Source organism: Antedon mediterranea, chromosome 4 (genome assembly GCF_964355755.1).
Source record: "Antedon mediterranea chromosome 4, ecAntMedi1.1, whole genome shotgun sequence".
NCBI lineage: Eukaryota > Metazoa > Echinodermata > Crinoidea > Comatulida > Antedonidae > Antedon > Antedon mediterranea.
The window spans coordinates 26059299-26074853 of NC_092673.1; the positions used below are offsets into that span (position 1 = coordinate 26059299).

General features: G+C 29.4%; 1 protein-coding gene across 7 annotated transcripts in view; it reads right to left on the reverse strand.

The window, feature by feature from the left end:
• The window catches only part of LOC140047055 (Kv channel-interacting protein 4-like), a 146587-nt gene that overhangs the window by 28301 nt on the left and 102731 nt on the right, over positions 1-15555 (reverse strand). For 5 of the 7 annotated variants that reach the window (XM_072091854.1, XM_072091855.1, XM_072091856.1 and 2 more), the window contains one exon: positions 5720-5844. In XM_072091854.1, coding sequence (XP_071947955.1) covers positions 5720-5844 — 125 coding nt within the window. Of the gene's footprint in view, positions 1-5719; positions 5845-7079; positions 7277-10428; positions 10995-15555 lie in introns of those variants that run through there. The other 2 variants (XM_072091857.1, XM_072091858.1) reach the window with 2 other exon arrangements.

A 15555-nucleotide genomic window follows, 5' to 3' on the forward strand; every position in this document is an offset into this window, starting at 1 on the left:
AAAAATGCTAATAGATTAATTTAGCATTGATTTTTTTAAATTTTTATTGCTTTTTATAGTTGTATTAAGCATGTACTAAGCATGTTTACAAATGAAAACAATTGAGAAGATATTGAGAAGATAATAAGCCCATCTATATACAGTATTTCCTCCATGATAAGACATATTCATTTAAGATTTATTGAATGATATCTATGCTATATACCATTTTGCTTTGTATAATAATTACAAGCGGTTGCTTCAAAGTAAAATTGTATCATCATAAAGGTAAGAATAATGTTATGGGATCTAGTACACAAGGATTTATTTAAATATGCATAACAAGAAATTCATCTTGCAAAAACACTGGTTATGTTAAAATGAATTATATTACTTTATGATTTGATTATGATTTTACATTGCGTTCTTTTTATGTATCTTTCAGCCTGTTTTACAGTTGATGTTGAGTCTCATTAAGTTGCGTTGAATTTTCAAATCGCTAAAGTTGAAAATAAATAACGATGATCGAGTCGGACCGTTATTATACACAGTTTTATGGTTCTTTCGAGGATTGTTGGGACACACGGACGTGAAGTGAAGTGCAGCTAGCGGCCTATGTGAAAATTGAAAAAGTTATGGGTTATGGTCCCAGCCTAGGAGATGTTCTTGCTGATATCTAGTCTAGGCTTACCTACACTATGGGTTATGGTCCCAGCCTAGGAGATGTTCTTGCTGATATCTAGTCTAGGCTTACCTACACTATGGGTTATGGTCCCAGCCTAGGAGATGTTCTTGCTGATATCTAGTCTAGGCTTACCTACACTATGGGTTATGGTCCCAGCCTAGGAGATGTTCTTGCTGATATCTAGTCTAGGCTTACCTACACTATGGGTTATGGTCCCAGCCTAGGAGATGTTCTTGCTGATATCTAGTCTAGGCTTTCTACACTAAAGACATTTTAATGTTTAAAAACATTAAATAAAATTGTATTCTAAGTGTATTTTAATATCTTATCTTACCAAGGAAGACAAATTTTAAAACGAAAAAAGTTCATCTGTTTCTATATACACTGCCACAAACACAATGGAATATAAAAATGACTGTGGTAATTAGATGCGAAAGCACAGATTCTGCAAGGATTTATTTAATGATGAATACTGACGGTGAAACGAAAGCGTATAAAAACTCAACCGGATCCGCTACATCTGGCTAGGTCATAAAATCGGATGATGCTAACTATTAAGGATGATATACATCTCAACGGAATAAACTAACAATTTTAATTGTCTAATTATTATAATTTACTTTCGCTTTTTTCCATAAAATATAGTACATTTCCAGGTAGCTTATTAATGCTTATATTATGCTGAATTCAGAATAAGATTTTCCCATCAATAATAATTGTGATTTTCCAAAATTCAATATAATTACAATAATGTCTTTTTGCAGATTAGAATATTCAAAAATTATCCACAGTATAAACATTTAATTTAAAAATTATTAATAATAATATAATATTAATAATACAAGAAGTAATAAAGAATAAATGTAAGTCAATATTTGCATAACTTAAGTCTTTCCCCTGACACGTTTTAAACTTACATTTATAATAATATGATTGGTATTCTGATTTAATTTGATATTTCTAAAATAATTATTCATATTTTGTGTGAATTGAAATCCTATATTAGAGTCCTTGGGAATATTGATCCCATCTTTAAAAAATGAATAAATTTTAATAGTTTTGAATTATTATTTTTAGATTTCTACATCGCTAACTATTTTTCAGGCCTTTTTTTTTTGCTGATTTTTTTAATGAGAATGAGATATTGTGAGACTTTATTTGAATCCCAAGTTAAAAGTTAGTTAAAAACAATATTTATATGTTTAAAATATAAATCTATGCAATAAACAAGTCAATCTCATCTTTACTCCAGCATTCATTATCATCTGTTCCTACTATTTTCAATCAAGTTTACATTGCTAAAGAGCTGAACTTGACAACACAATTAAATAAATTCAATTATAATATCCCTTTAGAGTTATTAAGAAGTATTTACATCAATTTATCTTACGTAAATGTAGGTATTACATGTTTTTATGAATGCTCTCGTGACCGTTTATCGTTTTATGATGAAACTGGAAAAGAAAAGTGTAAAAATGAAGTTTATGAGTTGAATATTTCATGAGTAAGACAGACTGTTCTATTAACAGGGCAGAGGTGATTTAAATAGAACAGGCAGGCTTTTAAATCTTTTGTAATCGTTAAATATTCTACACATTCAACAAATACAAAACATTCATTACTATTCACAGCTACTGTTCTAAAGTAAACTTTTATTTAATTAATCTGCTGATTCCATCTTGAATTCAAAAGACGGCAGACGAGGTCTTTAAAAAAGGCAACACTTTTTTTTACCATGAAGTAAAACAGACAGACGGTGCACACAGGTTGGCAAAGGTAACCCGCTTCGCATTTCACAAAAGTCTAAAAATGTTCACATGGAATATTAACGTGAAATAGAGCAATTTAAGACATGACATATAAATAACACACTTAATTATCTCCAACAATCCAAAGAAATTATAAACACTTTTGCAGTAAAACATATATAAACATATACAACAGATATAAAAATATAAATAAGAACAATACAAAAGGTGAGATATACATAGGTAAGGTAAGATTAACCTTTACCATGCAATAGAACTAATACTAAACAACACATGATACAAAATTAACCAATCAGGGATACGCTCAAGTAAACTAATTACACAACTAATCCAAAGGCCTACCATACATATTAATGTACAGTAGTTATTAATTTATTTATTTTTTCTATCCTTATCTAGAAGTAATATTAGATAAAGGATCTTTAGCTTAAACCTTACTTTTCGTTATCAATAAGTAATGAAAGCTATCAGGTGATATGGCTTCCCATTCTAGAGAAAACGAACATTATCAGAGTAAAGCATCGATGAATCAATGCTTCAAGATAATATTTTGATTTTATAGAAGAAGCAATAGGATAATTAAATTAACCTTCAAAGATGATTGAAGAAAATGAGATAGAGAATAATTTTAACAAAATAATATTATTTCATCCAGCATAGTTACTAAAAGCAACACTTATAAAGGGAAATGAATAGAGGAAATTTATTATTGCATTAAAGATGTATTGTCCCCCAAAAACATGAAACATGAAGATTAATTAAATCAGACTTTGAATGTGTTATTTTGCAGTTTTAATAAAGTTAATCACTGTCGTAGAAAAAAAACCGGGAAAAAAAAATGTTTTCACTTATAAAATAACAAAATATACGGTTAAATTCAACCAAAAACCCATGGCATGGCAGCCAATTTGCCCATTTTTTGCTTTAAAGTACGGTTTTTTCAGGTAAATACATTTTTTTCGATCCAATTTTTGGTCAAAGTGGATAACTATTATGTTATATTAAAATGGCATATTCAACAAAAAATTTGTTAAGACAATACATCTTTAAGCTGTTGAAAACCCTATTAAATCATTCTATGCTTTTCAATTTTGATTAAATTTTTGAATTTGAAAAATTGTAGCATCAAGATCCAATTTATACCCTCATAATTTAGGTCTGCACAAGGTCATGTTATGTCAAATATAAGCATCTATATTTCTTTATCACTTTATATCCGATTTTAGTATTTTACTGTGTAGAAAGAACAAGTGTTTACTAGTTGAGGCCACTGTTATAAAACTCTGTCTACACTATCCAACTTTATGTGACCAAAAATGTGATGTGCCCATATATATGGACATGATGATGATGTCACCATATTTAAGCCTATCAATTTGGGCATCATCACACTTTTTTTGCAAAACTAGTTTGATAGTGGACAGAGCTTTAGTACAAACTAGTTGCTCTCGCTGATTTATTTTACAGTATTTTTTTAAATTGACAATCCCATGTGTAAAGTACAACACCGATTTAATGTCAATTAATGTAAATAAACATATTCCAATGTATTGTTGCTAGTATATTTAAGTCTAAATATTAATGACATGTTAAGTTGGATTATAAATATAATATATCTTTAAATAACTATTTATCAACATAAATTAGTGAATCATTAGCTAGAACTATAAAGATCAAATCGGGGTTCAAATACATAATAAAAAATAATAGGAATCTGATGGTACTATTTAAATGAACCTGAAAGTGAGTGGCCGAGCGGTTAAGACAGTGGAACTGCAATTACATAGCCATAACATCGGCAGGGGTTCAAGGCTCACTCATTCCATGGTTCTGGTGGTAGAACGAGTCTTCTCGGAGAAGGACTATAAACCGTAGGTCCATTGTACACATCTAGCTCGTGTGCACTTTAAAGAACCTAGTACATCTTTCGAGATGAGTAGGGGGTTACCCCGGTGTATTAGTACATCACAGCCACTCATCATAACTGGGCCCCCTCTGGGAGACCAGTCTTTGACTGAAGAGGTTACCCAGTATAAATATATATTTCAATCAATCAAAGTTATATTGTTGGTAAGATTTGCATGTCAAATTTCCACTAGATAGGTTTATATTAAATTGATCAAACAATTGCTAATAATAATACCACATATTTTAGTTGGAAAATTACAAATATAATTTATAAGAATGTAACTTAATATATATAAAAAAAAACATATAAAAAAGAAACAAAAATAGCAATTTTGGTTGCAAAGAAACGTTTGTAAGACTGTTTACATTGATATTTTTGTCCCTGTAAATATGGAGAAAAAGGTGAATGTAGACAAAACAAAAGACACAATAAAAAAAATAAAACGTATGGCCTAAGCACCTTTACTTCTGCTGCCTCTAGCTTATGGAATGACCTACCCGCCTCTATTAGATCATGTTCTTCTACTACCGCCTTTAAATCTGCCTTGAAAACTCATCTTTTTCTTTCAAATTGAGCTCTCTCATACACTTACTGCTGGAATTGGCGCATTACAAATTCAAATTATTATTATTATATGCTCGTCATTTCAACAATAAACACATCTCTAATGAATGATATAAGAAGGTCACTATTCCAGAATGATCTATTATTTTAATTACAGCATAGTTTGTTGAGTGCAACTAATTAATAACAGCAATATAACATTTATAATGACAATGATGTATGTAACGCATTGTAACATATTCCTGAAGAAGGCCATATAGTCTGTGTATATACTCTTTAGGTTAGGATCTAGAGGATGTGTTGAATAATGAGAGGATGCGAAATGTGTACAAATGATATAAAGCAGTCCATTATTCAAACTTTCCATTCAAAGAGAATTTCGTCAAAAATGCCCCTGCAGATGCAAGCATGACGGTAGCTGGTGGTTTGCCGAAATAGTAGTAGTAGTAAGGAAATGCAAATTGCATTGTGGATTTATGCCATAATTTTTTTTTGCATAGTTTGAATATACAGTATTTATATCCAAATTTGAACTCAGATATTAAGACATAAAACTAAATAAGAAAACAAATGGCTCATGTGCAATTAATGTAATGTTGTTCGATTTATATAGCGCTTACAATCAAAAGATTGTCTGAAAGAGCTGAGAGAAAAAACATAAAGAAATTACAAAGAAAAAAGATGGGTTTTTAAGAGCATGGTGCATTTTTCGGATAGCATCCTACCAGTTAAATTACTTTGTTACAGGAACCATACGAGTGGCCATACAGTATTCACAACAAAATGGGATAAAAATTAACTATTTAAACTTACTGCTTTGAAACCTCTGTACATGACCTGAAGTTCTTGTTTGTTAAACTTGGTTGTCTTGCATAATTCATCAAGGCCTTCTGGTTTATACCTAGCAGCACTTAGGTCCATATCTTCTAACTCATTATCTACAAAGTATGAAACAAATAATAAGTACTATAAAGCCCAACATTTTCACGGCCCTAAATTTTTGCGATTTTAAATTTTCAACTATTTCGCGACCTTTTATTTTCGCGATTTGAGTTTCTTATGTAATTTGTTGAACCAAATTGGCGAATGTATTTCACCTCCGCAAAGAACGTCAAACAAAAATTGAATAGTATTAGTAGTATTTCAAATGCTAGTTTGACACTAAAATTGCACTGGCAAATGAACTTAACATTATATTTGTCCTTGTACAGTATCATACTAAGTCTAAGATTCTCGTTAATTTTTTTTTAAATCCTGTATGTATAGTATATGAAGTCTTGTTTAGAGGTATATGTATTCATGATCTCAAGCCTGTCTGAAATTAATTGTGTAATAATAATAATTAAATGTGAAAATAAAAATATATAAATCGTTAAATACTACAACCTCTTGTTGAAAGCGTGAATAATGTCCTTACAATTTGTTGCGATGCACTTACATTCTCTGTTTGATTTATATAATTTACAGCAAATAATTGAAAAAACCTTTCTATTATAAACAATGGCAAATCATAAAACACTTGCAATTAATGACATCCGAAATCAGATAAATGTGCACGAACACGCATAATAATCACATTGTAAATCAGGATAAAACTTGAAAACATTTACAGCTTCAATATGGGTAATGGTAACATTCTAAACCAGATGTTTCTTAATGCAGTATTGCTTGGCCACAATAATAAAGGAAATAGCTAGTTACTCAAAGCAGTAAAATAAACAAAAGTGCATCTCGAATTATGGAGCACTAAACCCCAAAACCTCCAAATAGAAGATTTAAATGACACAATAAAAGAGTTTGCGAATGCAATCTCATTCATAGCCATGAGCGTAAGCTCAGTGGTCTAAAGGATATGAAGAGCAGGTTAGTGTTATGGAAGTTGTGAGTTCAAGTCCCACAAGAAAAGAACATGTGAATTAATTCATGATAACATTGATATACAGTAACGTCAAGAGGTAGGGTAAACAATCCGACCAATTAACTTAGCTCCCGCACGCAAGGTTACTTAATAGTTTATCAACATTCGAAAAAGCCTATAAAATTCAATACTTGTGTACATGCAATCTAAAACCTGCAAAGTAAATTGTTCTGCAATTAACAGATCATATGCCTGTGGTCTTGGATAGTTTTGCACAAACCTATCCAATTTATGAAAAATCACTTAAATATTCACCTCAAATTTTGTAAAAATATTTTAGCCTCATTTATCAATGTTTTCTGAAATTATCACTGCAAATCCTGATATTGCGATGTCCATATAGAAATATAAACTCGAAAACAAATGTTCAAAAGCATGTTGAATTTTTGCATGTTAGGATTATCACATTAACTTTGACCTCGGTCATGAAGAGTTCAACCTAAATCAATTGAAACAGACAGAGCAGCTTTAATCCAATCATTTGAATTTAAAAATAAACTTTGTAACTCACAGCTATAAACAGCATACATCATTTAACACAAATACAAACAAACATGACTAGATTTGGTTTTGATTCAGTTGAGCAATAAATGTGTTTAAAAAAAATTTGTCTTCTTTCTTTTGCTTGCTCTAAAAATGTCATTTGCATGGTAAATTTCAGAAAAAAAAGAAGTTTAAATGGTGAATGAAATTGGTATGGTTCGATTGAACTTAAAACAATACTTTGATTCAGATATAAGCCCACCTTCCCTTCCTCATTACTTAGATTCCACCCCTGACCCTTTCCCCTCCATAAATTTACTTTAAAAAAATATTGGGTTTAAGCATTGGTGACCCTCTATATAGCAAAATATCAGAAATTCCTCACACCTACATTATTATAGAACACCTGGTCATATCGGCCTATACATAATCCATTCAATTTTGAATTAAGAGCAATTAACTCCATCAGAACAAAAAATTCTCTTTCTATTTGTCAACACATGCCAAACTAAAGAAAATTCAAGTATTTAAATTAGAAAAAAAAATATACAGCAAATTGAGAGTATTATATACCACCAACAACCAGCTGCCATTCATATTGCAAAACATATGGTAGCCTGGTTGCTGGATGAACAATAAGATAGCAATCAGCATATCTGTAAATGTCCTAAAATTGACAGTAAACATTAGTTGTTATAACAAACTAAATATGCTTTAACAACACATGTGGAAATAAATGGACTCGTTGCCCCATTACCAGGCGTGACGTAGAAAGATGAGAGCAGGGGGCACAGCTGTTGATTGTTTGGTAATTACATGAGAGATTTTACAGTGGGAGTACTTTTAAGATTTGATTACAGACATTTTGTTAAAAGAATTTCATTTAATCTATCTACATTAACATTTCTTGCAGCCATAGGGTTATGCATTTATATTTCATAATAATTATGCATCAAATTAATAAAGGCAATTACAGAATCTTTCCTAGTAAAAAATATAGTAAATGGTAGAGGACAATGTTAAAATAAACAAACTCATCAAGGGGTTTAAGAGTGGAGTAGGCTTTTGATCAGAAGAGCATGGAAATCGACCATTAAATAAGTCAAACTTGGGCTTATAGCATGAAAACAGCCTCTCAAAACGTACATGTTGATGATTACAAATTGATATTACAAGCCATGTACATTGACGGATCACTTCTCATAAAATATCGTTGAATAAATTATTAGAAATTTATACTGAAACACAAACCCACAAATTGTGTATAAAATGATTGATACTGTGATACACATAGATATTATTATAATTAAACATTTTCCATTTGCAGTAAAACTGAATATGAACTGAGAAATTACAAATGCTTTAAAAAACGTCACAGGTAGATGTCATGACTAACGTCAGTAGTCGTAAACGCACATCATAATGGGTTTTAAAAGGCATTTTAGCAGAGTTTTGCTCGTAAAGTACTTATAAACATTTATAATAGAGAACTACAGTCATTTCTGGCTATTCAAAACACGCAAATTAATAATACACACAGTGCACTTATTTGAATTTATAAATGTTGTGTTTTAACAAATTTAAAATTTAATCCCACAAACCAGATAAAGTTTTACAATCAAACATATTATTTGTTTTATTTCTATAAAATGTGTTTTTTTTTGTATAAAAAAATACTATCACAGTCTATTTAAATCAGGAGGTTATAGTGTCTTGACAGTAAAAAGCAGTCACCCATAGATAAGCTTCAAAACAGACATAAAAATGTTATAGAACATAGTGCACACATTTGTAATCCTTGTGCAGTCTACATTATCACTGATTCTAAAGCATTTGATTCGGTTTGCAGTCGAAAGGCTTACACCCTCTGGGCTATCATCATATGTATTATTCCCTAGAAGGCAAAATATAATCTTTTAACACAGCTTGGAATAATCGTTTGCTTTAGCATTAAATTTGAAAAACTAAAGTTCTCAGAGGTATAATAGTCGCGGCATGTGTCATAGAACAATGCTAATTTATATGCATATATGGTCTATATATATATTTATCTGTAGGCCTGTGTATAAATTTATTGCGAATAGGTCTATGATAATGTTTATCTAAATTCATTCTGCTTTTTTATTGTATGCTACAGTATCTGTTATGATAAAAAATATAAACCTAAACCTAATTAATTAGTCTTTCTATCTACAGTGTACAGTGTACTAAATTTGGAGTTTCTTGAAGGCAAATAAGTAACTGAATGTAAAAGGGACAATAGTTTTTAAATAATTTTTATTTCATTGCATCCAAACATATAATTATATTTGGAATAATATTTTCAAAATATAATCTGATGTTGAATTTATTATAATTATAATCATATAAAAAAAATATATTTAATACAACTTCCATTAAAACAAACACAGTATTCATTTCATAGTTCCAAAGCCAAATTTAAAGGGGTCTATTTTTTTCAAAATTTAAAAAATTATATGAATCATATTATTTCAAAACATAATCTGAATGAGGAATATAAATTTGGATTAAATAACCCTAATCAAAATGCTTTTGTATATATTTACAAATTTATTTTTTAAAGACATTTATAACTAATCTTCTAATACATAATAAATATTTTTTAAGGGCCTAATTATGAAAAAAATATATAAATTTTATGTAACACTATTATATAAATCTTCTTATAGTGTGAGTTGTTTATTAATACAGATGTTTTAGATGAAAGATACATAATACTGTATTTAAACATATTTAAAAATAGCAACAACTAATAATTGGAATACCATATAATTTATAGCATTGTGAAATTATATTATATACTGAATTGTGCATTTAAATTTCTATCTTATGATTCAATCTTTTTTGTAAATACAAACCAAAATACTAATCCCATCCAAGTACAGGATAAAAGAACAATAATTAGATAAAACATGCCAAGCCGTATTACTAATTATTGGAGACATTTGAACCTAATATGTGATAGTTATTGAGATAATTACATAATATACTATACACAAGTTTTAAATCTCAAGTGTGATATCCGTTACCTTTCCTGAAATGAACTCACCAGGGTCGAAATCAGATACATTCATAGTGAAAACAGTCAAATTTATCTTACCTTTCCGAATTGACAGTTTAATTCCCATCACGTTCAAATTGGGTGTGTGATTTTAGGATCAAGTCCCGTTGTTAATTCCAACGTAAAATTCAGTCAAGTCTAGCCTAAGGTTGTAGAGACACATGCATATATACAGTGCTGACACGGTGTGTATGAATGTCGTCCGTTTGGTAGGCTTGGGTAATTGATGCTAGCTTTGTAGCAGGCTGCAATATGTTATTATATGCAAGTTCCCCATGTGTATAGCAAGTACTGGAGTAGTTTATCTGCTAATCTCACAAACAATTGTCTAGGGTCCAAGTTGAGAGTAACCATATGATGACAACAATCAATTTTCTATTTGAACTTTACTGCCTTCTTTAAAGTCTTTGCGCTTACCTTAGATTCGGCAAGCAGAATTACACGAGAATAACAACGAGAATAAAATGCAAATATACTCATTCACGTTCAGTGATTATATTTCCGAGTACTGCTGAGGTGCGATCTGATCGTGAAATTAGATGGATTGGACTAATGCACAGATTAAGCTCTATAGAACAATTGGGGGAGTTATAAATTAATGATTTTTTTTTTCAGCATTAAAATCTGTTCACGTTCTTGTAAATGACAATTAAATATTAATCATCAAATTATCAATTCAAATATATAATCCATCAATAACACAACGATTAAACAAATAATCAATATTTATGGATTTAAAATATTCAGGATTATTTTTTACTACAGTAATAATTTATAGTGTTATTAAATTTAGATTGAATTTTAATTTGACATAAATTAATTTCATAATTTAAAGTAATATTCACTAACTGATTTGCATATACTAAACTTTAAACTTTACGTCAGAAATACTAAGAAAACAGATTGAATATTATGAAAGATTATATTTCAAAAGCTAATAAAATCCAAATGGTTTAAATAAAATCAATTTGTCTTCATAATTAATATATTTAATAAATCAAATTATTAAAACACTGTTGTGTGCATTAGAACCTCTATTAAAGGGACACCTTCAGGACCAAAAAAAGTGTACCCTTAATATGGGTGGGTGGGGGGAGGGGGGGGGGGGGTGTGTATTTCAAAAGAGAGGTTCTACTGTATTTATAATTTGTAATGAAAGAAATTGTAACAACGTTAAGAACAATAGTTGTATGGAGTGACCTGGTCAAAATTTGATCTACTGGTCATTCCTTGTCTTACAGACTATAATGTATTGCCATTATTTTTTTGTTTATGGCTAATAAAGAAATGAAATGAAAATTGTATAATACAATATATAAAACACAAAACAACCTTTAAAATATAAAATAAACTTTTTAATAAATAAAGGCCTAATTATGGAAAAATAAATTTTAAAGAACCCTATTATATAAATCTTCCTGTAGTGTGATTTTTTTTTTTTTGTGGGTTATTAATAAAAATAATATAAAAATATAATATATAAAACACAAAACAGCCTTTAAATAAACTCATTTATATATAATACCTGTAAATATATCTTCAACTCAAAATTCACAAGTTTGTCCTATTATCATCATTATCCTATCCTATGCTGATTGCGTTTTGGTGGGTTTTTTTCTGTGTATCACTTGTATAAGTTGAAAAACTATATTTTAATTATACTTCTTAAAATAATATTCCAAGTAATCAATTTAAAACTTTAGTAGACGTTTAAAAGGATGAATATGCACAGTTTCTATTGTAACCTTGATAAATGTATTATATTAAAAATGATTTTGAATTATTTTGGTCATATTAGACAAAATTTGTTTATAAAATTTAAAATAAAAAGAAAAAAATCAGTGAGAATATTCAAAGTTTAAATCGGAAAAAATTTAGCCTACTTTCAAATGAAATACCTAATTAGGAATGGTTGTAATTACATAAACTAATTATGAAACCAATTAATTTGACTTAAGCAATTGACAGACTATGTGAAAAGGAAAGGTAACCAATACTCCTTAGCTATCTTGTTTCTAATGAAAATAAATGTTAATTTAATTTTCAATCTGAATTTTACGATGGTTTGATGCATTTTAATATAATATTTTAATGTACATCAATAAAATTTACAAAATGATAAGATGGACGAGGACAAAATATTTTCTCATTGCTCTTTGAATTAATTAAGTAATGTAAGTTGTAATTTAACATATGTAATGTTATTAATCATATCCACTCATGACTTTATAACTAACATTTTTGTGAATAAAAAAAACTGCCTCAATGATAACTGATGTGATAGAACGCAGAACTTTTGAACATGAAAAATGAAGATTAATAAAATCAGACTTTTAATAGGCCATTTTGCAATTTTAATGAAGTTTTTTACTTCTGTAGAAAAAAAAAATAAATTTGCTTATAAAACGAGAAACTAAACAGTTAATTTTTATCAAAAACTCATTGTCTGTCAATTTAAGTATTTTTTCTTTAAATTACATTTTGTTCAGGTAAATATCTTTTTTTTTTATCCAGTTTTTGGTCAAAGTGAATAACTATCATGCGACATTAAAATGACATATTCAACAAATTTTCTTTAAGGAATGGAAATTTAGTGGCGATATTTGCAATTTGTTTGGTTCTCTTTGTGGAGTATAAGCTAAATTGCGTGAGCAGAGTCGATCAACATACCACTGAAAATTGATATGCAATGCAATTTGATGAATTCCTGAGTAATCCTTGTATTAATAAGAACAATAATTAAAGCAATTAATTTCTAAATTGCCAATTTACTAATAATGATTCTCCTAATGGAATTACTGTAGTTATTAGATATTTTATGCAAATTAAATCAAAGTCATCTATTCTATAATATGGGAATGTTTAACACAAAAAACACAAGTTTGTTAATAAATTACAGGTATTTTGTATTTACATCAAAATTCAAATTGGAGACTTTTATTAGTATACACAGTAATAATTTATTTCATCGTTATCGTAGTTTGTATTATATTACAAACGTAATAGTGTAGTTGGGTAGGACAATTGACTATCATACAGAAAGACCTGGGTTCAATTCCCAGTAGGCCTACACTTGGTTTCCTAATAATATCGTCATCAATTGTTTTTTATGAAATTAGCATAAAGTTTTGTAACATACTAAACTCTTTGGTAACTTTGCAAGCTGTACCAGCACAAAATGTTTAACAACAAAATATATAAATTAAGCAGAATACTGAAGGTCACCGAAAAATACAAGAATTCAGTAAAAACAAAATTATATGGATTAGCTTGTTTCTAGGTGTGTATAATTACAACCAGTATACAGAAAAAAAGCTAAATCCAATAACTAATAATCGATTCTTAAATGATGTAGGCTAGTAAATGAAGGACATTGTAAATGTTTATTAAGCTTTTGTTTTAAGGGTAAATATTTTTCAAGGCTATATTTAATGAAAAACAAAACAATGGTTTTTTGATATTTTTTTTTGTGTGGATATTTTCTGATATATTTCTTGAAATGCTATATTTTATCTTTATGTGCTACTTGGTAAGAAGGTTAGACAGGCTCTTTTCATAGGGATTTAATTCCCTTTTGTGTTTCCTGCCACTTACTTTGTAGTTTTGTTGTTCTAATTGACAATAAAGAATAAGAATAAAAACAAAGATACCCAAATGCAAAAGTGAGAGAGGAAGATAAGATAGATAAATCAAGAAAATATAAACTAAGATGGGAGTATCAGTGATCCAGAAACAATTATCAATGACAATCCTAGATTTGTAAAATATATAAGCAAAAATACATAGCATATTAAGGAAGAAGAAATCTTTAAATTATTTAATATCTTTAAACTTACAACCTCTCCACAAACCTAATAGTTACCATGGAAAAATATATATATATATATATATATATATATATTTATATAAATCCAAAGGCAAATTACTGGAAAAAATGACAATGTTGTGGAACATGGAACATATATATACAATAATATTTATATAAATCCAAAGCCAAATTACTTGAAAAAATAGCAATTTTGTGGTGTATCAATGGCTGGAATGGTGGAGAATGGTGGAAAATCTCAATAAAAACGAAGTAAAAGTAAAACACTCAGCCAGAAAGAAAGTGCTAAGCTTTCAGATAACACTATTCTTTCATCAGGGCTAATATTTATATGCCTACAGAATCCAACTACGGTATGAAGGAACATTTGGTATGAAATTTGGAACAAACACAGTTTGAAGTGATATGAGCCACCTCAAAAAAAGAAGATACCATAGTAGCTAGGCGGTAACATTTAGCATGATATGATACCAAGGAGATACTTAAATTAATAAGTCTTATGTACTTAAAAATGTATATTTACCCTTATTCCATTGACAGCACCAGCGAAACAGAAACATGATGTTGATCTTAAGGCACAAAAACTAACTCCTTTGTAAAAAAAGCACCATCACCATCGGACATAAATAACACGACAACAAATATCCACAAAAACACGAACTGTATTTTCACATGGTCTAAAATAATAGTCTAAATGCGGTTCTAGGAGACAGACTGCAACAAGTTGGTGTTATAGCCAAAATGACCGAGTCAGCACAAAGAAATGCCTATGATCTGTGCCGTTTGAAGTAACCTGCTAAATTTTGCATTTAGTAGAGATATAACCATATCCAATGAAGTTGATGTATTCTGAACCATTGTTTAGCCTCGAGAAATATACTATGATAAGCTGGCTGAGACAGGTTATCAAGTACCCTGTGTTTCAAAGTCAACAAAGAGGCTTAATGAAGACGGAATAAATCACTGCTAGCACGTGGCTAGCAAAAAAGTGAACTTTAATCAATAACAACAATGATCTATTATTTAGTGTGATACAAAAACATAGCTGTTGCGTTTATAATATCATTATTATACTATTCCATATCTTATAATCCAGCTCTTTTTATACTTGGTATATTATCCCATTTTGAAGGTTGTTGTAACGATGCGTAACCAGGTATACCACAAACTACATTGATTTATTCAATGGATCTCTCTAGAGACAAACCGATGATATCATCAACTATCTATTACCGTGCCTACGTTCATAGTGGCCTCTTCCTACAAGTGGCTAAATTAAATCATAAACATGGCTCTCAAAACATGCTGGTACTACATTAAAACCACGTATTAAAAGAATG